The 26,411-nt window shown below is 39.8% G+C and overlaps 1 protein-coding gene across 3 annotated transcripts in view; it reads right to left on the bottom strand.

The window, feature by feature from the left end:
• Positions 1 to 26,411, bottom strand: part of RANBP17 (RAN binding protein 17) — a 313,431-nt gene that overhangs the window by 51,574 nt on the left and 235,446 nt on the right. For all 3 annotated transcript variants that reach the window (XR_005528980.1, XM_039235738.1, XM_039235739.1), the window contains 4 exons: positions 21,402 to 21,505; positions 15,454 to 15,542; positions 7,260 to 7,367; positions 4,509 to 4,591 (listed from right to left, as the gene is read on the bottom strand). Coding sequence is in view for 2 of the 3 variants with exons in the window: in XM_039235738.1 (XP_039091669.1) it covers positions 4,509 to 4,591; positions 7,260 to 7,367; positions 15,454 to 15,542; positions 21,402 to 21,505 (384 nt within the window). In the remaining variant the exon portion in view is untranslated. The remainder of the gene's footprint in view (positions 1 to 4,508; positions 4,592 to 7,259; positions 7,368 to 15,453; positions 15,543 to 21,401; positions 21,506 to 26,411) is intronic.

The following is a 26,411-nucleotide window of genomic DNA, read 5'->3' as shown; positions in this document are numbered from 1 at the left end:
ACCCAGGGGCTAACGGAAGAAAAGATTAGACACATGGAAATTGAGCATAAAAAACGTCCAGTTCTTAAAACTGAGAAGTGGGTTTCCAAAGTAATAACATTTATTACACCGCATGCAACATTTTAACCAAAAACGTAAGAAAGAAATTTTCTTTATTAAGTTGCTCAGGCTGAATGGATCACAGCACTAAGGTTTGAAATACATGTTCTTGAAGCAATTTAAAACTCATTAGAAATAATAGGCTTGGGCTAGTAGAAAATGTGGTAGAATTTAATCCTCATCCAAATGTTACCTGGGCTGTACAAACAGGAAATTGTTCTGCGCTACTGTGCCTAACCTCATTGCTGACCCTGAGCTGTAACGGCGAGAGCAGCTGAGAGCTGAAGCAAAATTAAAAACTTACATCAAAGTATATCATGACAGAATGTAGATAAATAAAACAGCATATCAAAAGTATTATTTTTCTGCCAGTCTCACTGAGCAGCTGGGCAGAGGTGTTCCACAAAATATGCAACAAACCAATGCGTGTGGGAAAGGGTCCTCCCCGCCCTACACCACCCCAATCACTGACTACCCAAATACTGCCCAAGAGAGGTGAGCAGAGAAGAAACCCAGTGAGGAGGTGGATGGAAGGGATCATAGAATGCTCTGGCCTCTTTCTTCTAAGGGCTTCCCTTCCCTTCTGCTTGGCTTACCAAAGAAATAAACAATGCTGCTCTTCTGTGTCCTCCCAGCCACGCTTTCCCTCACCTTCCAACCTTCTGGATGGCGGACCACATGATCTCCCTCTAGGAGCATAGTAGAGGCTCCAGAGGTAAAAGCAGGGGGTAGTAAAGCATTACAGAGGGTGAAGATAGATCAAATCAGCTTGGCTGATGGGGGCCAGCATGGGAAGCAGGGAAGGGTGAAAAACATGTTTCTATTATTTTATGTGAAGTGCATGTGTCGCAGTCACTGCTGACAAAGTTGATGGACATTTTTCCACTGAGCCTTTGACTTCCCTGCAGTTTCAGGACAGAAACCACCACACGCTAAAGAACAGTGCTTCATCATACATACTGAAGGCACAATCTGCCTGTGGCGATTCCCAAGCGGCAGTAAGGAAAACGGAGAGACTATCCTTTAAAGTTATACAGACTTTGAATGAAATTCCAATTCGGCACCTTGCTAGCTATGCGATATCTGGCAAGTTTCTTTTTTTCAAATGTTTTTTTTTATTTATTTCTAGGAGATAGAGGGAGAGACAGCGTGAGGAGGGGAGGGTCAGAGAGAGAGAGGGAGTCACAGACTGAAACAGGCTCCAGGCTCCGAGCTGGCAGTCAGCACAGAGCCCGACGTGGGGCTCGAACCCACGAACTGTGAGATCATGACCTAAGCGAAAGTTGGACACTTAACTGACTAAGCCACCCAGGCGCCCCCTGGCAAGTTTCTTAATCTCTACGAGCTTCAGTTTCTTCGTAACAGTGACCACAGATGCTAACTGGTCTAAGAGCTTTCTATGCACTACTAAACTGTATCCTCATAACCACCTTAGTAAGTAGGTATTCTTTTCTCTGCTTAACAAGAAACTGAAGCACGAAGGCTAAGCAACTTAGCCAAGGCCAAATGAGTAGTGAGTGGCACATGATAATGCCTACCTTGAGGATCTGATAGGCTAATGTATGATAAATGCTCTAGTATAGGAACAGGCACATATTGCTGATTAAAAAATAAAAGCTACCTTATTATTAGTCCAAGCCAAGGTGCAGGGCCTTACTTTAATTTCTTAGTTTCTCTTTAGAGTAAGGAAGCATACTAGCCTTTCTTCTCAAGAATGCTTTGAAGGTTTTCTTTACTCTTTACTCTTTTTCTTTTTCTTTTTCTCTTTTCTTCACCTCCTTTCTTGTCTTCCTTCCCTTCCTCTCTTTACCTCTGTCTCCTTTTCTTCTTTTTTCTCCAATGTGATCCTCACTTAGTTAATGTTCTCAGCTTTTGCTACAATGCCTTTGCTTATGTCAAACAACATGACAGAGGACTAGGCAGCTTTTGAAGCCTACAGGTTTGGCATTGTTCTGAGATTCTTTTTGGTGTCACTTGCTGGACAGACATTCTGTCCTAGAGGTACAGTAACTCTGAGAGAGAAATCACTGTTGTGACCAGTCCTACTGCAATAGTCAGTAAGTCCCAAAGGAAAAATTACACATTGTGAAAGACACAGGAGGAGGAAAATACATTCTATCAACAACTAAGCAATTCTTACATATACATACATTGTTTCACAATGAGAAATATTATTTTCTTTTAAAAAGTGACGAAATAGGGGGTGCCTGGATGGCTCAGTCAGTTGAGAATATGACTTTGGCACAGGTCACGATCTCTTGGTTCATGAGTTCGAGCTCTGCATCAGGCTCTGTGCGGACAACTCGGAGCCTGGAGCCTGCTTTGGATTCTGGGTCTCTCTCCATGCCCCTCCCCTGCTCATGCTCCAGCTCTGTCTCTCTCTCAAAAATAAGTAAATATTAAAAAAAATTAAAAACAAAAGCGAGGAAATAGAAGCTAAGCACTTATTACAGGCAGAAGGAAGCAGGATGGTGTGGTCCAAGCAGGAGCTGAACAAAAAAGTAATGTGGTCAGTGAACCCCTGTCCAAAGAAAGCTTTATGTATAGTTCTATGACTACAGGAGAATGGCTCTGGATCAAGGAGACACATGTTGGTTGGATGTTTATTCCATGTCACACTGTGGGCCAAGCCCTTTACCGGGAGCAGCTCACCTAACCGTCTCTAATCCTAAGTGGACAGGCAGGCCCATAGGTAGTCACTATGCCTAATTTTGTATCTGAGAAAACTAGGCACAAAGAAACACAGTGTCTTGGCTGAGGCTCATAGAGTTGATAAGGGTTGGTACTATGATTGGCACTCAGATCTTTTAGTCTCCAAAACTAAACTATGCTATCTCTAAGATACCATTTTAGAAGATGGTCCAGACATGTATTTTTTATGCTAAGACAATGAAAGGAGTTAGATATATACTGGAAGTAAAGCAAACTGCATTGAGACTATTTGAGAAGGGGTCCAGTTTTACCTTTAGGAGGCAAAGCATTTCTACTTTGTGTGATTGTAATGTGTTTACTTTCAACAGATTAAAAAAAATGGTGACAATGTAGTTGTTGGTAGAGATGAATGCAGGAGAGTGCAAGTTTACGGACTTAAATAGGTGCTTCCTGTAGTCTTCATACACTTACAATCTTAAACCTAAAAATCAAATGCACAATTAAAACTATGGATTTTTAGCAGAGGCCTACGATGCATACAGATTCTTGTCCCAGAATGGGGTTTTGAAAGTGAAAACAATTTAAAACCATTGTTCTGCTTTTTAAAAAATCTGTTTTTACTTTTATTTTTATTTTTTTAAAATGTTTTTATTTATTTCTAGGTTAGAGAGAGAGGCAGCGTGAGCAGGGGAGGGTCAGAGAGAGAAGGGGGTGACAGACTCTGAAACAGGCTCCAGGCTCTGAGCTGGCAGTCAGCAAAGAGCCCGACGCGGGGCTCGAACCCACGAACCGCTAGATCATAACCTAAGCGAAAGTCGGACGCTCACCCGACTAAGCCACCCAGGCGCCGGTTTTTAAAAAAGTAATACGTTTTCAGTTGTTGCTCCTACAGATATGCATAAACACACAGTCTTAAAGAGGCTTTATAAAATTTTGTAAAATCTGTTTGAAGGTCCTTGAAAAGAAATATGATAATCACAGGCAATTTTGGGGATCGAATGTCCTCAAGAGTTAGAAAACTCAAAGAGGAAGAGGACCCGGGAAACCATCTCCCAAGAAGAGCGCCGTGCGGAGCCCAGCCTGTGGTTGTAGTTGGCCAGTGCGTGGCAAACTGGAGCACAGGATTCTTATCCATCCTGCCCCCGGTCCAGCATCCATAAAGGTCTCAGCGAGCTGAGAATTTCATTGATGAAGCTGTCAGAATTGGCAAGTATTAGGGTTTATGGTAGTTCTAATGCTCAATTCTGACTGCAAAATGCATTTTGTGACAGTAACTGAATAGGACCATCTTTACTATAGAACTCTGCTTCTAAGAGCGCAGTGCCCAAAAATTCCCTGTAATAAAATATTTAGCACTCTTTAGTAGGATTATTTTTCCAAAATTCAGTGCTGGTGACATTCTGGTCTATGCATTCCTTGATCCAGAATAGCAAATTCCCTGATGTAACTTTTGGCGATTTTGAATGCGCTATAACTTTTCAATATTCTCTCCAGCTGTATTCCCTTTGCCTACTGACACTGCAATTTTATCCAAAAGAAATTCATCAAGTTGGTCAGGCATGATTTGTAATCAAAGGCATGCTGCCTACGTATTTCTCCTGATGCCAATATAAGAGCTACCTGGCTGTTTGCACTATTACCTACTTCACAAATTCATACAGATAGGAAGGTTCAAAAGAACAAAATAACTAACATCTTTCTTTCCTCCAAAGAGATAAAGTTATATTGCTGAGACAAATATGGAAAAAGATACTCACCATAAGTGCAAATCATTTTACTAGCTTCTCTGAAGAGAAGAATTCCATTAGGAGATGATACATCAAAATTCAAACGCTGGGATCTAAGAAATACAGCAAAAAATCAGACCAAACGTGTAGGTAAAGAAACCAAATGTAGATTTAAAAAGCCTAGCATTTTCATTTATTAGAAGTAGCAGCAGTACAATTATCCCTTTTAAAAAATGCCCCTCCATTGAACAAGTGTTGATAAAATATGTATGCTGATTTCTCACAATGAAGATACTAGGACAATTAAGAAGAGTTAATTTCAGTCACTGACTGATTCAAAGATTTCACTTGTATCTGTCAAAAAAAAACCATCCTGACATCCCATATCGCAGACTTCTTACTCTCTTCTTTTTTCATGCAAAGTGACTGGTAGATAGTAATAAAATGCCCATGTGTGTATTTGTAAGTTTATATAAATACCTGGATGGAGGCTTATGTATGCGATCTCATGTCATGCCCAATACATATTTTTAAAACAAATTCTAAAGTGACAGATAGGAGATCTAGGTATTTTTAATACTGCTCATATACATAATTAATCATCTGATACTTCAAGTGTATTTCAAATGCATGAAATTACATTCAGACTAGAGTTTCCATCGCACATAGATTAAAGAAAGAGAAACAAGTCCTAGAACTTCTAAATAAGAACAATTCTACTTCCCTGGTTTCTGACAGGTAGGGGAACAGTAGGAACAAGATAAAGGATCAACATATGCCATCCTGACATAACATTTGCTTTTTAACATCAGTTTGGCTTTAGCTGGCTGATATGCCTGGTCTCGGTGCTTTCGAGGAATAATGGCATGTTTTTAAAGGACTAGCCCAGAATACGAAGATAGGTCACAGTAAAGCAATACCAAAAAAGCAAAGACATTGGCTAAAGTCCTCTTGCCGGGAGTGATGAATTGTTGCTTCTCCATGCTTTTTCAAAATGCTTTAGAATAAGGTGCAACTATAACTTATTAGAACGATCGTGAACTTTTGACTGTTGGCATACAATTATTGACTAAAGACAAATGTACATACATAATTCACATTAGATTCTAGAGAAATACACACAAGAGAATGTATTTTCTGAGATTACAGATTTTAACTAGGTACTTCTAAGGACAATTGTGCTAGATAGATACGAATCACTTGCCTATGGCAGGTATAAAATACTTTACAATATACAATGCAGTAACTTTTTCCCTTAGTATTAAATGTTATATCAATAATATATAATATCAATTATCTGGTTGAAAACCCCTAATTTAATCAAACAAAAACATAGCCACCCTTCCTATAGTATCTAAGGTACATACGAGAATGGTTTTTAAAAAACAGCTTTTAAGAGAATAATACTCACATTTCTTCATTTGCCAAGTCTTTTTCCACCTCTTATTTAATAAATTTTAAATTATTACTGTGAAAAACCTAGCACCAGAGATAAAATTACAGCAGCAGTCCCTACTCCTTCCCTGTCTGGATATCTCCCTTCCAAAACACAGTTTATAAGAGGAACTGAGGAAACACGATGGCTAAGTGACAGGCAATTTAGTGCTAAGTCATATTCACAGTGACATATTTTAAAGAGGTAAAACCAATTACTTTATTGCAGCTTTTCTCCTCTAGCTACAGCTTCGTTTATATTTACATGCAGAGTATTTCAATCTCTGCTGGTCTGTGCAAATTATAAGGTCAACTAGGCGATTTTTAGGAAGCTATAGTTGTTATTTATTTTTCACTCAATTTTTTGTTTTTTAGTGAATGTGAAGAAGGAGCACCTATGCACTGCCGGTGGGAATGCAAATCGGTGTAGCCACTGTAGGAAGCAGTATTGAAGGTCCTTAAAAATTAAAGGGGCGCCTGGGTGGCTTAGTCGGTTAAGCGTCCGACTTTCGCTTAGGTCATGATCTCGCGGTTCGTGGGTTCGGGCCCCGCGTCGGGCTCTGTGCTGACTGCCAGCTCGGAGCCTGGAGCCTGTTTCAGAGTCTGTGTCTCCCTCTCTCTCTGACCCTCCCCTGCTCATGCTGTCTCTCTCTCTCTCTTTCCTAGAAATAAATAAAACATTAAAAAAATTAAAAAAAATTAAAAATGGAACTACCGTATGATCCAGTAGTTCCATTATAGGGTATTTCTCTCCCCTCCCCCATGTTAAAACACTAATTTGAAAAGATATATAAACCCCTGTTTACTGTAGTTGCTATTTAAATGAAGACTTTGAGTGCATAAATTATCCACATAGATGCACCTTGGCAAAGAGGAAGGATAACTTAGGAGTCAAAGCACGGACGACCCCTGGGGCTCCTGAGACAAACTATGTGTCCATGAACTGCACTGGGACTCAGTTCCCTTCCTCCCGAAGGAACCGTCTCAACTCAGTGATCTCTAAACTGCCCTGCTCTCCAATTATATGGAATTGCAGTTAAGCAGCGAGACTGGTACAACAGGAGCCCTTCCTCCATTTGCCTTCGAATATTTTAAATAACGGTGGCGGTATCTTCCAATTTCTTCCAGTTCCCATAGTCCCCTTATACACCTAAATATACCGTATTGTTTTTCTCAAAAGGTCTCAACCTTATGTCTCTAATTCTAGTGCTTTCACCAGTATCTTAAAAATTCTGGGTCCTGAGTTCTTGCCAAGCCTTGACTATATACATACCAGACAGGAAAATCTGACCTCTGGACACTGCGGCCAGATGGCAGATTTCTTTTCTTCCCTGCTGCACTTCTTACCTGTTTTGCATCAGTTCTGCCATAAGTTTCAGGATGGGAGTTGTGCATGCTGGCTCTCCATACCACCGTTCGACAGTCCTCTGAAGAATGGGAAGATATGTTGGGTACCTTTTATAATGCCTGTTAAGGAACTTAACGGTCAAAAGAAATACTGTTCTTGAAAAATCAGTGGCACCTAAAAAGCAAAAAAGGAATTCACATTTGTTCTATGTTTAGTAAACAATGGCGATTCTATAAATTGCTCTCCCTAACCTGTATAGCTATATGTTTTTAGGGGACTGTAAATGGTTTGTTCTGATTTGTAACATATCCCATACATTACACTCCTCTGTTCTTGGTATACTCTATTAATAAAAGACACACTTTTAAGGTATCATATAAATAACACATTTAAAGAATTGTGCAGGAAAGGAAATAAATTTAATGAGGATAAAAACATACTTGAATTGTTAATACCAGTTTCCTGGGCATCAAACAGCTTAAGAAAAAGTGTCATTTATTGTGAAATTTTAAAAATACAGGGGCGCCTGGGTGGCTCAGTCGGTTGAGTGTCCGACTTCGGCTCAGGTCTTGATCTCACGGTTCGTGGGTTCGTGCCCCGCGTCAGGCTCTGTGCTGACAGCTCAGAGCCTGGAGCCTGCTTCAGATTCTGTGTGTCCTTCTCTCTCTGACCCTCCTGTGCTTACGATGTCTCTCTCTCTCTCTCAAAAAAAAAAAAAAAAAATTAAAAATACATAGAAGTAGAGGGAAATAGTAATAATAATCCCCGTATATCTATCTTCCAGCTTAGAAATTACTGATATTCTTTTCATTTTTTTAAGTTGTTGACTTGCTCTGCTTGGTCCCACCATAGATTCAAGGAACACTGGAGATGTTAGCTTGAAGAAAAGCTTTGGGTAACTTTTAATCTACTCAAGGCCGGCTAAAAAGACAGTCCCATGTATACCCAAGGAGAAATTCTCAAATATCTTCCTCAAAGGTAAGAAGTGTATGCCTCTGATAAGTCAATGGCTGAGACCATCAGAACCTAGAAAACTTGGGACCCGCCCCTCCACTTTAACCCATAACCAGCCTCCTCCTTGCCAAATGGACACAGAGATATAAAATTAAGGCCTAAGCTGCAGCACACACACAAAAAACATGCTATTCTACTCCTTCATTTCCTTTTCTTTTGCCATTTTCTAAGTCTCTCTCTATCTGATGTTCTCCAGTATACTTGTCTTCTTGTTTCAGATGAAAGTGCTGAGCTGCATTACTTAGTGGTGTCCCTTTCTCTCACTAGTAGAGATCTCCATCGTGAAAAATACCACAATTTTCTTCCTTGCTCTTTAGAATACATTTCAAATTCCATGGGATGGCATACAAGGCCCTTTAAGATGTGGACCCTATACACTTTCAGACTCCTCTCTTAGTATTCCCGCGTATCTATGGTTCAGCCAGTCTCCGTTCCCTTCAGATCCAACTCTCTTGTCTCCATTTTTCTACATGTGGCTTCTTCTGCCTAACTCATTCTGGTCTTTCAACACCTAGTTCGAGTTTCAGTTCCCCTGGGATGGCGAAACTTTGTTTTGTCAAAAGGCATCAATCTCTTCCTCATCTACATTCAATGAGGACTCTGATGCCATATCTCTTCCAACAAACTATTAAGATTGTTTTTGTTATCTGCCTGCCCCATGAGATAGTGAGTTTCTAAAGGGCAAAGACTGTGCTTCCCTACCATGGCTTTGCTATTGCTATCTGACCTTCAGATTTCAATATAGATGCCAATTAGTCCTAGAAGGCTCCCTGGCCTTCCCGTCCCCCAAGACTTGGTTAGGTGTGTTTCCTCTGTCTAGCTGTGGTACTGTGTGCTAGTGCTTCCTAAGTACTTGATCTCTCCTATTAAATACTTTTTGAGGGCAGAACCTAGGCACTTGTTGTATGCATGGCCCGGGCACAAAGTAGATTTCAATGAATATTTGTTGCTGTAAGCCTGCCAACCTAAAAATGAGGTAGAGCATATTTGATCAGAACTGCCTATTTCTTCCTTTTTAACTGTGCATTTCACTTTGAAGCCTCAGGAAATAATTCATATAACTTTCAATGAAAATGAGCCTTCCAATTCCTTAAGAACTGAAAGCTCCCTAAAATTGCAAAAAGCAATACTTTTGTCTCCCTAGATATACAATGTTAAGGCTTTGTTTTTGTACATATTGAAAGAATTTACTGAACAAGTATTTGCTGAAGTTCTATTCTATAACTGTCTATTCATTGTATTAGACTCTCTGGAGCCACCAGCAAACCAAACATTAAAAAATTCCTGCCCTCATGGACTTTATATTCTAATAAGAAAAGATAGAAAATAAATAAAACACATATATAATATGTTAGAGAGTACTACAAAGGGAAATGAAGCGGAGAAGGGAGATAAGAAGTCAGTGTGTATGTATAAAGTTTCAGTTGGATAAATATGAAAAAAACTGAGGGGCACCTGTGTGGCTCAGTAGGTTAAGCGTCCAACTTCGGCTCAGGTCATGATCTCACGGTTGGTGGGTTCGAGCCCCGTGTCGGGCTCTGTGCTGACAGCCAGCTCAGAGCCTGGAGCCTGCTTCAGATTCTGTATCTCCCTTTCTCTCTGACCTTCCCCTGCTCACACTGTGTCTCTCTCTCTCTCTCTCTCTCTCTCACAGAAATAAAAAACACTAAAAAAAATTAAAAAAAAATGAAAAAAAGTGAAATCAATGAACTTCATTATTAACTCTATTTTGGCTATTGTCAGATAACTTACTGTTTTGTTTTTTTCTATGTGGCAGAAAATCGGCTGTTGTTGATAGATCACAGACACTATGTGCTATTTACTGTGCTGGGGGCCGGGGATCCAGAGAAAAGTTAAGACATGGCTTTTATTCTTAGAGAATTCATTCTCAAGTCTGGGTGGCTAGCACACAACAGAGATTCTCCGAGTACCAAAATTCTCAAGCAATGCCAGGGGAGCACAGGTGAGAAAATATTCCACCAAGAGATCTGAGCACACTCCGTGACCTTTAGTGGGAAAGCATCTGGAAGGCTAGCCAGGAAACTGACAAGACCCAAATCTCAGAATCGAGGAGGATCAGAAGCACACAGAAGCTCCTTGGCAAGGCATTCTAAAGGCATTAGAACCATCATATTTTTCAGAGCACACTGCATTCACTATGGGAGAAAGCCGCGGGATATGAGGGGATGCTCCCTTTTCTGTGTGGAATGAGAGCAGTGCCAATTCTAATATGCCTCTGACAGAGGTGACTGCCACAGAGAAAATGAGTGATTACTGGAAAGCAGAGTAGAGGTCTACCAGGCAGAGAGGTTAAAAGGGCTTCAGAGTGAGAGTGCCAGACTCAGATTACAGGGTGAGAATAAGAACCTTACTCTACGAGTTTAATTTTCCAGGGGCCTGTGAGGACTGCCTATTTATGGAAAGAAGGAAGGCAGTGGGAGCCCTTAGGTAGAAGAGGCAGAGACCTAACTGCTTTCACCCAAACCTTCCTGATGAATTCCTAATGTCTACATCAGATAAATGGAAGATCGAAAGTGTTAATGATACGATATTGTCTTATCAGATGCCAAATATGAAAAAAAAAAAAAAAAAAGAAAAGGAAAGCATGAGGTTTCCTTCTTGATGACAACCACCCACCCATCCACCCACCCAACCAGCAGTCAGTATGACTGGACCCCAAGGAAACAGAAATAGGAAAACACATCATTCTTTCCCTCTGGTATCTCACAGTAGGGAAAGCACAGTAACATCCTAGGAGGCAACAAGAGTTTATTTTAAAACCATTAGGAGACAGGGGTGTGAGGATGTGGTTCCAGAACCGAAAGAGCCTGCCAGTTCGGAGCTTATTTTAAAGGTACTCCATGAATGTGAAACAGGTATATCTTTGTTCACAAAGGCAAATGCTGCTGGAAGTCTTTTCTGTCTAGCAAATGTCTATCTACCTTTCAAAACCTTGCACACCTTTCACTCCGAAGGGAAGCCCACTGGTTTTTTTTTTTTTTTTTTTGCCCCAAATGCCAATCTCTTCCTCTTCCATGTTCATATGGTCCTTTGCATGCATCTTTGTGACAAGCCATCAACGGTTCATTACTTGTATGTCCTATCTACGAGATGGTGAGCTTCTAAAGAGTGATCCATTTTATTCATTCTTGTGAAAAGCAATCCTTTTATTCATTCCTCAGGCTTAGCATACAGCACCGTGTGCTCGCTGAATAGTGATTTTTTTTCAGGCTCACTTTCTCCCCGAGGTACAATTCTGACTTTGTGAAGCAATCACAACAACTGCTTCATGCTGTCTATGGGATAGGGTCAAAATTCCTTAGCCAGATATTCAAGGGTCCCAGACAAACTGCATTTCCAAGCGTGAAATAAGTGGGATCTACAAGAAAACATCTCCACTCTCCCCTTCCAAAACCTGCGCTTAGGCCAACCAAAACCCTCTTATTTCATAGTTCCAATACTCTAATCCTATGCATTTGGTCAGATCCAGAGAAATATGTGTACTTTGACAGAGCCCTTCCTGATTCCCCAGCTAAATGCAATCTCTCTTTCTGTATCTGTTGTCATGGCGCTTATCACCTTCTATATTTAATTATATTCATTTATGCAGGGATCTAACAGACTCTATTTAATTATAAGCTCATTTTGGGGTAGGATTTGAGTCTAAGTAATCTACATCCCTCATGAAACCTAGCACAGACCTTAGCCAAATTCGCTGAATAAGTAAGCAAATGGGATTCCTTTGCCTCATTTCCTATTAGAGAAAAGAACTAACAACAGTAGTGGAGTATCTGCTTTGTGCCAGACACTGGATTGGGCCATTAAATACGTCCATTCACTCATTTCTTACGCTATACCTGTGAGACAGGTATGATTAGCTCTGTTTTGCAGAAGAGAAAACTGGGATTCTGAGACATTAAGTAACTTATCCAAGAGCCCATAGGTTTCTGTACTTGTTTTCTGAACCCTCAGGTTAAGTGGCGAAACCAGGACTGGAATCCAAGACTGTTCTGTTCTCAAGTCTATGCTCTTCTGCACATCTACATGTAGTCTGGACTTGTCTTTGTATGATGTGCTTATGCATATCCATTAGTTCAATTACCTGACTGAAAACCAGAGGACTCGGAGATCAGATTATGACAAGTGAAAAAAGTGAGTCGAAAGAAATAGCATCATACACATTCCTTTTTTTTTTTTCTTTTCCCAATTGCTGCCTGGATTTCTGATACTTCAGTCTACGAAGGATCTGGGAAGACTTTAAACAAGGTGACTAAATGTGCTACAAGGTAAGGTGCTTTTATATTGTGTTCTCACTATATGGGCAAAGAAGTGTATCAGTGATTCTTCAATTCTCCAGGAGTGGAACAATTTATCAACATGTTTGCTATGTAGTTTCAGGCAATTTAGTTTTGGAAGGACAGTGATAAGCAATGCAGTTCGTGTAGCAGTTAATGCAGTCAGTGTTTACAGAAATGTTTTTGAATTAAATAGCTAACCACTAAAATAGCATTTTATCAAATAATCGCCATAAATAAAATGCATTTTGACTTTAAGATGACATGTGCTCTTGTAGGACATTTCTTCTGCATGCTAAGGACTGTATAACAAATTAAAGAACACACATTTATGTGGATAAAAGGCAAAAATAAACTTTCCCCGGCAGTAATGTGGGAATCATCACTGACGGTTTGACATATCAATATTTCAGGAAGAATAAATGACTTTCATATCCATGTTTTTTTTCTTATCATATCCTTATTCATTTTTACATGACTAGAATACTTTGAGAAGAATCTGTACTTTATCACCTGAAACTGCTTAAAGTATTTCAAAATATTTTAATAAAGCTTTTTGAATGATCAAATAATGTAACTTTTAAACAAATTTTACTATTATTATAAATATTTGCTCTTCATCCCTTGCCCAAAGGAAAACTATAAATCTTGTCTCAACTGAATGAACACCATTTATCATATTCATTTTGTTGTCAATACAATTATGAAAAGCCTTTGGCCTTTTCCCAAGGAAGCTGATTTGCTACTGAAACTCAATTATTATAAGCAAAGCCAGTACCAAGCCATCCTGTTTGGCAATCTTCTAGCACAGTTCCCCGCATAACTGACACTTCGCCCTCTGCCACTGACCCTAATAACGTCAACATCTATGGTCACAGGGAGGAGACAATAGTTTCCAGTTCAAAACAAAAACACTAAGTCCCAGGGCCTTCCATTTGCTACTGTCTGCCACCTGCTGGACAGAAGTCTCACTTCAGATAGGTGCCAAAGAGAAGGAGCTCAGTGAGGAAGTAAATGGAAGACAGACTTAATTAAAAACTTACAGTATGTGCTATGAATTTTAGGCGGTATCGATTATGGCAGATATTTGTATTCTTTGACACCGAGGGGAAAGGCTCTGGACTTGACTCTTGGCGGGGTCCGCTGAGGAGGGAAACGGGAAACACTAACTGCTGGACATCCTAGGGGGTTGCAGCTTGGTGTCAAGATCACCATCAGTTCCAAAGTGCCAAAACTAGGTTTTTATGATTTTTGTCAAATAAATGAAAGTTTTCACGTTGTAAGCTTCTATTTATTTTTAGCCAAATAAAAAGTAATAGGTAATTTCAGTTTATTCTTCATGGTTAAAAGAACCGAAGGACTTTCTGTGTTAAAATCCACAGTCTTTGTACATGTACTTGGTATGCTGATATAAAGACACACACGGACCTTCAGGGACATGGAAAACTATTACCTCTTACCCTCCTATGCACACACATATCTGATGAAGGTTTTAATAGTAACTAAAAATATAAGTCAGTATTCAAATTAAAGTTAGAAAAAAATTTTTTAATGCATAGAGTTCTCCCTAAAACATGCCCAGATCCCCTGTTAGCTATGTTTTTGGCCTAACTGTGCATCAGCAGTGAAAGGTTGCCTTTAAGAAGTTTCTTTTGCAGGGGTGGGTGGCGGGTGGCGGGTGGCTCAGCTGGTTAAGTGTCGGACTCTTGATTTGGGCCTCAGGTCATGATCTTGTGGCGATAGGATCGAGTCCTATGTCAGGCTCCATGCTCATAATGCGGAGCTTGTTTGGGATCCCCCCTTCTCTCTCTTAAACAATAAGTAAATAAAAAAAAAAAAAGAATTTTCTTTTGCAGTTTAGTTTATGAAGGAAGTCTGGATAAGAAGGGGTTGAAAAGAGCAACTGAGCAATAGTATAACTTAAAAACTACAATTGCTTTAAGTCTATAGAATTTTTCTTCGGTGCTCTGATGGCTTTATGCATAAAGGCATGAAAACATATTACACTTACATGACTTTATAAATTGTCACTTCCTGTTAGAATCAAAGAGGATACACACAATACTACTGAAACAATATTAAGAGCAACCATTTAGGACTCCCAAATATGTCCCAGACATTACACAAAGTGTGTTACCTATTTTAATGGTCCCAGTGAGCCACGATGGTGGATGTCTCTTTTTTCAGATGAGAAAACCACGGCTCAGAGATGTGAAATAACTTGCCAAGGCTTACACAGCCAGTGGAGAGCTGAACTTCAAGCCCGCTCTGACACCAGAGTCCACGTCTGTCTCACTCTTACATGAGGCATTTCTGTGGGGGAATGTTTGTTTCTTTGTTTATTTACGTTGCTATCTGTACTAAGCCTTGACAAAGGTAAATTCAGTATGTATACTAAATGAAAAACCCTGACCAATTAGTTCCCCCTTTTGCATCTCCATTAATATTTTCATGATGGTGAAAAGCAGGGGCACGATGAATTGAGCCTGCAAGAGATAAAGCAACCTTCTCAGCCCTGCTAATTGAGATGCAACAGAAATTCAAATCTCCTCGAAAATGCCAAATGGTAAGATTCATTGATCCTGAGTTAAAGATGTTAGCCTGATTACCCCTGCAGTCCCTACATAAACAATCATTTGGGAATGTGATTTTTAAGTTGTCAATATTTAATGGCACCAAAAAGTGACCTCTCCGAGCTGGGTCTCCAAATGCTGTGCTCAGTTATCTGCACTGCTGCCACTGTGCTGTAATTTTTAGCTGATTACACATTAGTTCATTTAGCTTTGTTTCCTCTTCCCTACTGTGCCATACTATTAAACGAAAGCGAGGGGCCTGGCATCCCTCTGTGCACAGAGCTGGTGTTGTCACAGTGTAATAAGGATACATCCAGTCAAACAGCATGGTGTAGCTGGTCTTTGTGTTCAGTGCAAAGGCAATCCCTCGAAGATCTCTTGCCAGCCCGATCAACATACGCTGTCAGTGGGAAAGAGACACAGTAATTGATTTTCACGTTAGCGCAGAGCAGATGGAGTAATAATCAGGCAATAATGACCACATATCTGATTTTGATTCATTAGCTAAAATGTCTCGCTCGGATCCCTTTCTATAGAAAACCGTAGACCCTTTTAAACAAACAGACCATCAAATCTGCTGACCGGCTCGACTCTGCTTCTTATAAACTGAGCTAAGTCATAATTCTAGTAGTTTAGGAACATTTAGATTCTTAATATACTTTGTTTCCGAATCATGCCAAATTAGGAAAAAGAAAAAAGAGACGAGGATTGTTAATTCCACAGAACAGAAATGCACAGGGTCTAGACATTATTTAATAATGGCAAATCTTAACTACATCGGCTTGCATGAATCAGCCCCACCGAGCAATCTGGAGTCTATTCTGGAGTCTAATCTGGAAGCACACTGGCATTTAAGGATCCCTCAGGAATATCTCTAGAAACTCAGGACAAAATAAAACTGGCCAGGTGACCTACTGCTACCATGACATCCCGAGAATGGCACTCGCACGTCCCAAGTGAAGAAAAGGTGTCAGGAAAAGGGATCTGTACTGCTTATCGGAAGACTTGAATCTGAGCCCCATCTCTGCTGCTTTACCGTAAGACTTCAGGCAAGGCAATTTACCAGGCTCAGCTTTCTCATCTATAAAAGGGGCTAATATTGCCTCTTTCACAGAGGCATTCTGAGGAATCAATTAAGTAAACTTATGTAAAAAAAAAAAAAAAAAAAAAAAAAAAAAAAAAAAAAAAAAAAAAAAAAAAAAAAAAAAAAAAAAAAAAAAAAGCCTAACAAGAGCCTGACATGTACTGTATGTTCCATAAATATTTAGTTTCAGAGACAGGAAAAAAAAAACAACCATCTTGACTCTTAAGTAAAACAGATCAGACTTGTACTCTGGACTCTTAATTAAGCTGTCCTTAGGATGATGCTTGGGAAGAGAAAAAGAAAACCCATGAACAGATGCTAGAATGTCAGAACAAAGAGCACAAATAAACATAATTGCAAAACAAGGGGGTGGGATAATTGAGATATGCAACTGTGATTTCTGAAGATACTGTTTCGGTACAAATATTCTGCCAGGAAATGGGCTCTGAACTTTTCTTTTTACCAGATTTTCTTTTTCCTCACACTTTGGTAATAAACGAAAACCTTGTAATAGGAAGGCATTTAAATTATCATCAAGCACTTGGAAGTGAATCCTAAGCCTCATCTTAATGGCTAAATAACATCTCAAAGTAGCAAAGAACAGCTTATCTGTCAGAAGTATCTGTAATTTCCGATCGTCCTCTCGACCCCTGCGCCCAAAAGGTGACTCCATATAACCGGAAGTTGTTTATATAATATTTAGTTTCAAACTGTCTAACGGTTTGTAGAATGATGGTAATCTGCATTTCTGAGTCGGTAAACCCTGTATTTGTGTCTGCTTCTTTAAACGACTCATTCTTTTTCCTCTTGTAATCTCACTGGTCCTTTTATTCTAGAATCCGTTCATGACTTATAGTTCTCTCATGTGACTTACTATTTTTCTAAAAAAGCCATTTTGCCTTTTATGTAACCTTTTTTTCACCACTTGGAAACTGTTCCTCTCTTTCGCAGCTTTCCACATTTCTCGTGGCCTCCAGGACAAAACACGTCTTCTAAGACGGCTTCTTTGAACAAGTCTATTGTGAGTATTTAGCTCCAGAGTCTTTCTATGACAGTGGGCTTTTGGCCTATTTTTATTACGTATACTTAGAGGTTATGGGCTACTCTTCAAATAATATTAAGTTTTCACATATACAGGATGTACCCACCATTCAGCTCTAAATTAGTCGATTGGAACCACAAGTTTTACTTTCTTCATGCTTAGTGCAAAGGGCTCTTAAAAATATCTTAGACTATCTTCATTTCACAAAAAGGTTGTCATTTATTTTATCACAACTTTTTCTTCCTTAAAAGATGCCAAGTTAATAAAAGTGCTCTAAGTGACCTGAATCTATGAAACTATATCAGCGTTTAATTTTAGAAAATGTTACTACAGAGCAGAGGAAGCACATGACAACATAACAACTAAATGGATGTTTCCTGTAGATGCAACTGGACAGGAAAATACAGTGTTAATGTGAGTAAGAAAGAGATGCTTCGTTTCAAACAAACTCTTTTCTCTTACGGCAGCAAGAGTACTGAAATAATCTATACAGACACTCAAACAACAGTAAGGGAGTACTTTCTTGGTAGCCAAAGCATAGCCAGCTCTGGTGTTAGGACAGCCCTTCCCTAGAAGTTCAACCAGGCTGCTGAAGGATCTCGACCTCAGAGAGCAAGGGGCCGTCTGATTGAAATTTAGGGAAGGAGGAGCCGCAATTCACCATCTCATTTAAAAGAGTACAAAGAGTTGCCTCTTTATCCTACAGGACAGTCACCGTTGGTCAACACTTGATTGATCTGAAGAGTGAGAGAGGCTCCCTCTATTTGCAGTGAGGCTGTTTTGGGGAGCTGGGGAGGTCTGGGGTGTGCAATCCTAAGGATTCCCGTCGGACTGCACCAGGAGAAGCCACTGCGTGCTTCAGCGGGCCGCGTGGCGAATAGTTGTCTGTGTACCAAGCGTGAGACGAATGGGCTGGGAAACAGCTGAAATGCGGCTCCTTCCACCCTGACCCCCAAAACAGGGTTTCTAATGGAAAGTCTGACAGACCCTTTACTGTAGTGGCACTACTGGGGGCAGCTATAATATTATCCTCATAATTCTACTATATAATAACAAAAAGAAAAAGAAGGTGAAGGGTCATTGTGCTTTGTCTTTAGAATTAAGATGGCTGTCTTCATCCTTACAGCATACTCTTAATTCTGGAGACACATCTTAATAACCTCTAAATAGTTCCAACAAAAGAGCCGTGTCAGAGGAATGAGCAGGCCCCAAGGTGTTTCAACTGGAGTGTTTTCATCTGCCTTTATTGCTCTATCCCTCTCCAGAATTAAGGCAATAACCTGTGATAAATTATTCAGGAACTGCTACAGGGATCAAAGCAAAATCATTCTGTTAAAGTGCTGTTTGCAACATTTGGCACTTAGTGCGAAAACTTTTAATGTGCGCATGCTGAAAATCAAGGATTTTAAATAATTTAACATTGTGGAGTTTTTACTAAGGGACTAAAGATAGCAGGTTCCTATTTAACTGCTCCTCTTCCTCTGAGAAGTTTTCATTCATTTTCCTTAAAATCGATGACGTCATGGCTAAATCAAAAATGATGCATGAGTCAAGGGAGTACTGGACTGTATTTTACTATGGATACAATTATTGGGGGGGGGGAGACATATATTTTGAACTAATGCTTCGGAGCCAGGATTTGTCACCGCGTTTTCTTTCTTTTTCCCTTTCTTAAGAGAAAAACCCAAGACAAAAATTCAATGTTCTCTTCAATTTTATTAGGACTAAGTAGGAAAACAAGGCTATAAATTTAAGAGTTTTGCAGCATTTCTACCCCTCGCAACCATATTTCAATTTGGCAACACAGGTTCTCACTGCTTCCGTTTATCCTGAAATCCGTATTTAAAAAATGTCTATAAACAGGGAGTTCGAAAATCCTGGTAAGGGTTGCAAATTAAATGAATTTGGCAGTCCTGCGGCATTTTCATAGAGATATTTTAACAGCATCACCTCCTGCGGATTGGAATACTAAATACTTTATTGAAGAACAAAACAGAACGGTTTTTATCTCGAGTACTTGCAAAATGAAGTACCTGAAAGCACTTTTGCATGTATTATTTATTCATCGTGATAGAAAAATAGCCTTAACCTAATAAATTACATTTAAAAGCATTTAGTGCAAAAGTTTTGTTTATGATAAAGCAACAGATTTAGTTCTTTATCGGTAGCTTAAAGCACCAAGTTTTCTTTACACAAATTAGACAGATGGTGCTTACAGTAGAATTTACTAAAGGTCTGTCACAACAAATGCAGCCAAGCTGCATATTTAATCACTGCAGAATCTTGTCTACCTGCAGCTGCCAACTGCTAATCCAATTTCCCTGATAAATGTGGCAAGAGACACGATCAGCAATAAAGAGCATCTAACTCCATTTTCCTGCAGGGCGTCTTTTGATGAACATTTAGGACGGAAGCACGGAGTGCACTGTGTGGCCCTGGTTCGTGGCAGCTGCATGCATTCTGAGGCACAGTTCTCAGGTTACTCACTTAATTCTGCCACTATCATTACGTTGCTATTGATCTCAGTAGCTGTTGCCTACACAGCATTACTCTAGATGAAGCTGAATCAGGCAGTTATCATGCATCAAACTTGCTCAAAAGCCTGGAGATTTCCCCTTAATTACTTGTGATTTTATTTGCAAATACCGTTAAAGTGTAATCAAGCAGTCACTTTCCAGGGTCGTTAAGAACTTGCTGGTTTAGGGATATATCACTGGAACTCCATTAAAAATGACTCTAGGAAGACGGTTTCTATCAAACTAGATGGGATTGCATCAAAATGGGCTTGGAGCATAATGAAATCTTCAAATGAGACAAACGTAATTTTTAGAAAGATGGTGTTTTTCACCCTCACTGCTTCTCTCTGATATGAAGGGCACCCAGAGCCACCTCGGAGCTGCAAAGATGTTGTTGGTCCTTAAAAATACTTGGAAGACATCTCAAAAACATAGCTAACCCGGATAGAAAGTCTGGTGAAGAATTTTAGCAAGACTACGAATGAACACAAAGAAAATTGCTAGGATCCTTTTTGGTTTTAAAATTCTGTGCCTACTGCATGTTGAAAAACATTCATTTAACAAAAACTCTATTTCAAATTAAAAGGTATAGCATTTGGCTGCTTATTTTTTGGGTAGAAGAATTAGACTAAAATAACTATTAAAGGCCTTTGTTTTACTCTCTGGCTTCTTCGTGCTAAGTTTTTCGTGTTTCTGTTTGTTTGTTTTTGGTGGAGAGAAGAGAAGCCATGCAAAATGACGGTTAATGTTTTCAACCGGTTCCAAATAACAATAAAATACGACTCAAGCATCACTAACAGAGGTGCCTACCTTCTCCGGGGTACCTTTATTAGGCTTTTAAAAATGATCATCGGTGTCAATCTGTTTAATACAGCCCAGACGCGTTATGGTTTTAGACGATGCTGTTCCTGCTTTGCAGATCTGGTGTTCCCCACCCCCCCACATTAAAATCTGGGGCTGTTTTCTCACAAACCGCTTGCTACACTTAAGGATTTTACTAATAAAACATAATGTTGTCTTGGATAGTGTGACTGCTGCCACAGCTGAACGGACTTGTCAAATCAATCCTAATACGGCTCCCACAGGCGCATAAAAACCTTATTTAGCTATCAGTTATCCTAATCACTTTGCTCAGTTTAAGAACGCAATACTTCAAGACCAGCTCCTATTTATACATATATGCCTAGCCATTTAATAAAGTCTTGATTTATATAAATTCTTGTTTAAAAACATATTTAGAGATGTAGTGTTTTAGCATGTGCATGTTTGAGCCTTCCTTCATATAAATATGTTGACACATACAGGCAGGGCAGGTGCGGGAACAGGGCTGTTTCAAGTGGTGTGCCACGAGACGTGTTCTTTTAAAGATACTAACTGCCGCAAGAGAGAAATCATCTAATCATCAAGTGCCCCAAATCAGTCACTGGCCTCAAAGTCAGTTTGTGGATGAAAGTAAAAAAAAGGCTTGTACACAAAGTACAACTCAAAGACACATGCGACTGAGAAAGCAAGACCGATGAGAAACAGAGCACATACAGATACGCAGAACCTTTCTGCGGATCTGGATGACCGATAATGAGCGAAATCAACTCTCGGCACGTTTAGGAACAAACCCACCTTGACATCTCCTTGTTTAAAGTTGTTGTTGAATATTTGTAATACTGTTTCAAAAGAGACCGTAAGAGGCAGCATGAAATTCTCAAATTCGTCTTCGTCTTCGCCTATCAGAAAAACAAAAGGGTCACCATGGTTTAAAATGCATGCTATTGTACATTAGCCTCAGCAGCGAGCGCTTCATTCAGACTTGGAAACGCTCCCCGGGAAGGGGGCAGCCTGCGTTCACACTCGCGCCACATTTGTACTTTGTTTGGCTCATTGAATATTCTGGTGTTTTGCCTTCTCTTTCGCACCAAATGAAATAGCAAAATTACTTACCAGCCATTTTTTTTTTCCTGGCTCTTTATTGGATCAAACAGACTCATGCCCCAGGCATCTCAGCCCTTTGGTTCCTTGGACCCCCAGAGCTTCCCCAGTGCCTCAGGGAAAGGCACTTTCAAAGCCTCAGAGACAAGGATCTTTTTCTCCTCTTCTCTTTAGGTGCCAAGGCCCTAAAGGGCTCACAGACTCAGGTGCCCAGATAGCTCTAAGTTATTATTCCCTTTTATTTATGTTCTTTTTTATTAATTTGTTAAATAGATAGCAGGGAAACTTTTATCTGCCAAATTAAGATGGGGGTCCCTCATGGGTCATTTGGATTTTAAGTACATTCTCCATGGGTGCACTTCCTCTTGCATTAAGCTTCCTTTTCTTTATGGAAATGAGACATTTTCTGTTGTTTCTTTCACTTGATAGGTAGACCCAGTTTCCTCAAGGACTCTATCAAAGCAGAATGTCTACTTCAAACATGGATACGCGCAAATGACTAGTTTTTACTGGAAACATTTATATTTGAGTATGGTTGACACACAATGTTACATTAGTTTCAGGTGTACCACACAGTGATTCAACCTCTAGTTATGCTCTGCTCACCACAAGTGTAGGTACAATCTGTCACCATACAGCCCTACTGCAATATCATTGACTATGTTCTCTACGCTGTGCCTTTTATTCCCATGACTTATTCATTACATAACTGGAAGCCTGTATCTCCCTCTCCTCTTCACCTGTTTGCCATTCCCTCACCTCCCTTCCCTCTGGTAACTATTAGTTTGTTGTCTGTTTTTTGGTCTGCTTTCTTCTTTTTTATTTTTTTTTTTTTTTTTTTTTTACATTCTACCTATGAATAGAATCATATGGTATTTGTCTTTCTCGGTCTGACTTATTTCACTTAGCTTAACACCTTCTAGGTGCATCCATGTTGTTGTTGCAAATAGCAAGATCGCATCCTCTTTTGTGGCTATGTAATATTTCAGTGTGTGTGTGTGTGTGTGTGTGTGTGTGTGTGTGTATGCACACCATATCTTTCTTATCTGTTTGGGTATCGATGGACACTTAGGTTGCTTCCATATCTTGGCTACACAACTGACAATTTATACAGTATTCTTTTCATAACTGGTTTCTTTTAAATGAGAGAATTGATTCTCTCCTTCCTCCTATGCCAATGGGAATTGTGAGTTTCTCACTTCACTGGTGAAGACACGGGCAGTCGGAGGTGGAACTCTATGGTCCAGACCTCCTGATTTCGATGCTATCACTTTTTAAATAGAGGACCAGAGAGGAAACGAGAACTGAGATCAGTGGTTCCCAAGTTTGGTCCCTGGTGTAGCAGCATCAGCATCTCTTGGGAATTTATTAGTTGTAAATTCTTGGGTTCCATCCCAGACCTACTGAATCAGAGACTCTGGGGGGTGGAGGTCTAGCAGTTTGTTTTAAGAAGCCCTCCAGGTGATTCAGATGCATGCAAATATTTGAGAAACACTGGCTAATATACATCATTCTACAGATAAGGAAACTTAGGTCCAAGGCCACATTACACAGAAGGCCCATGGCACAACCAGGATCTTTGACTCTTCAGGAGGGGCTGATCCGGCTGACCCTGATCTTTTGTTACTTCTTTTCCCCATTAACCTTATGCACTTTGTTTCCAGAGTCCATAAGAATCAGACTTAGCTTTGTTCACAAAGAGATACTGAAAAGGCCAGTGAACCTTTCCTGGTATGCTGTTCTAAATGAGGGTCGAGGTTCTAGGTGAGGGGTAGGGCAGGCCCAATGATAATCCCTGCTCTGTCAACTGGCTACGCGACCAACCTGTTCCCCTTAGCTCCATCCTCTGGTAACTGGTGATAACATTAGAGACCTTTCCAGGAGGTCTTACTTTTCAGAGCCCAGGTCAAACAGAAGCTTTCCCAATTGGAGCAAAGCTCGCCTCCAAGGAAGTACTCTCTCAGGCCCTACCCCAAGCATTCCCACATCGCCCGCTGGGTTCCCACAGCATTCCGCCGGACTCCTGACAACAGGTAGCAGCGATCAGTCCGCCTCCGATTCCAGGTACTTTGGCATCTAGCTAATAACACTAATACTACTGCCTAACAGCATCCCGCCACTACCACCATTTGCTGAAGGCTACTGTGGGGATGAAATGAAATAAAATTATAACGTCTGTATGAAAATTATTAGATCTGCCAGCCTACACGGATAACATCTTTTGGCTTTGCTTCTGGAGAGCTGAGACTGTGCATCTTAGCATTTCTCAGTGAAGGAGAACAAGGTAGGCATTAAGGCTCAGCAATAAACAGACCCAATATCTGCTTCCACCACTTACTGTTGAACTTTGGGTATTCAGAATCACTCTGAATCTTGGGTCTCACATCTATAAGATATGGCTACAATACCTATCTTTGTGAATATTACAAGTTCTAACACAGAAAAAATAGGAGATGCTCAATAAACAGTGGTAGTGCTAGGATTATGGTATCAGCACCTAGAACAGTGCCTGGCATGTATGAGGTTAATACTGTATTTGAATGAAATGTAGTTGCTCAATAAAGATGAATTTAAATATACATTATATGTAAATATGCATTATATTTAATAGTATATTATTTATGTATACTGTATATTTATGTATATTTAAATACACATTATATTTGAACTCGGTAATCTGACTCTTCTAGGATGCAGTATTTTCTAAACGTGAAATTACTTAGGAGAACAGTGTTAACGATCACTGTGGGCACAGAAGGGTACAGGAAAGAATGGATGCTTTGAAGTTTGTAAGCTCGAATCCTGGCTCTTCTACTTGTTAGCACTCTGGTTTTGCATAAATGACAGCCAGTAATATTTTTGATGTTCTGAGTTTTATATGGATTTAGGCGATTACAGTAATCAAATAAAGTGTGAATACCAGGTTGTCCCCCAATATTCTTCCTCTGGGAGCAAAGCTTTCCCAAGGTATAGATACTTAATCAGAACTAAGACAAATTCAGGACTTTACCATTTAGCCTTTCACTTAATACATGGAACCACAGATCAAAAACCTTCCTGACTCCTCTCCTTCCTCAAAGTTTGAGGCTATAGGGAAATCAAGAGCATAGAAGACAAGCCACCAAAATGTGCAGGGAGAAGTCAAAGAGCAAATACTGAAGACAGTGATGTGAACAGCAATTCTAGTTAAATGTCATGTCCTCAAGAGAGGCCCTCCCTGACCACTCTGCTTAAAACATTACCGTAAAACTGGCCCCAGCCCCCCACCCACTTTCCATTCTCATAACCTACTTTATTGTTCTTATGGGACTTTCTGTGACTGTGCCATATATTCACATGCTTGTGGTCTTCCCTACAACAATGTAAGTTCCTTGGCGAAGGAACTTCATCTACCTTGATCATGACTATATCCCAGTGCCTAGAATAGTGTCTGGCATTCAAGAAATAGTTGTATAGTGACTGAATAACAATAGTTATTTCTTGAGTGTTTATTATGTGAAGGCAATGAGTTTGATACTTGATTTACTTAACATCTACGGGGCTGTACTTATGTTCGAAGCATTGCTGCAAGTCATCAATGGTCCTAACAATTCGATGGAAGTTGTATGATCATTTCCTTCATTTTACAAGTGAACAGAGAAGCTCAAAGGAGTTCAGTGGTTTGCCCAGCATCCTTGGGCTGGTAAGTGCCACAATTAGGTCAGCTTTACTTCCAATCTCATGTTCTTCCTCCTGTCTCTAACTGGGTGGAAGGTATCAGAGGAAGGCAGTGAAGTCAGGGGCACAGAATCTTGAGTTTAGAGCTGCATGACGTTAGAAGAGGGTGAAGAACCATCAGCGTGGTTCTGATGGGGAGAAAGGAATTAAGGAATTCCTCAAATGCCAATCATTTAAGGCAGGCAACTGTAACACACTGGTGCATGATTTCTACAGAAATATTTGTTTCAGTTAGCACTGTTGCTCTCTTACTTCAAGGTGGTATATTTTATCATCTAAGCTGGAAAACCGGTCATTTTTATGTTATGCAAACAACTCCACACAGCATTTATTAGAGACTCTTTCCTCATTTGTATTACCCTTGGAGGTATCAGTTACTGCTTCTGATATGAAAGGAAAAAACATGAGTTCACTGTTATACAACTTCAGGTTCAAGTATACAGTCATATATTTAGCATGCCAAATGTATAGGTGATTGTTTTATGAATAATAATTGAAGCTGATTGTTTTTGTTTTTCTGACTGGGGCCCAGAAATCGGTATGATTTGAAGGTGAAGTGCCAATTTACAGACTAGTATTTTGACTGGCATCAGGAAAAGTAAATATTAACAGAACACTGTTTAAGTTCTTAGTCAGGCATAGATAAAAATGATAAGTTGTTCAGCTTTTTGGTAAAACCCAAAGCTAACTGGATTTCTGACAATCTGATTCCTCAGAAAGTTATGCATTTTATGAGTTTCAATTTTTTTTTCTTTAGAGAATTCACATTAAAATACAAATAGTAACCTTTTTAGTATGTTGGCTCTCACATATTTTATTTATAAGACACTTCATTTGTTCTTTTATATAATTTAAGACTTTGCTTGGTGGGAAAGTAAAATGTTGCAGCCAATATAATATGATGCAGCCACTGTAGTTACTGCAAAAGTTAAACACAGAACTGCCATTCAACTCAGCAATTTTACTCCTGGGTATACCCTCGAGTGA

This window comes from Hyaena hyaena, unplaced genomic scaffold, assembly GCF_003009895.1.
Source record: "Hyaena hyaena isolate Hyena2069 unplaced genomic scaffold, ASM300989v1 scaffold_102, whole genome shotgun sequence".
In the NCBI taxonomy this organism is placed as follows: Eukaryota; Metazoa; Chordata; class Mammalia; order Carnivora; family Hyaenidae; genus Hyaena; species Hyaena hyaena.
Note: the sequence above shows the minus strand (reverse complement) of the source record. Positions and strands in the feature narration are given on the sequence as shown.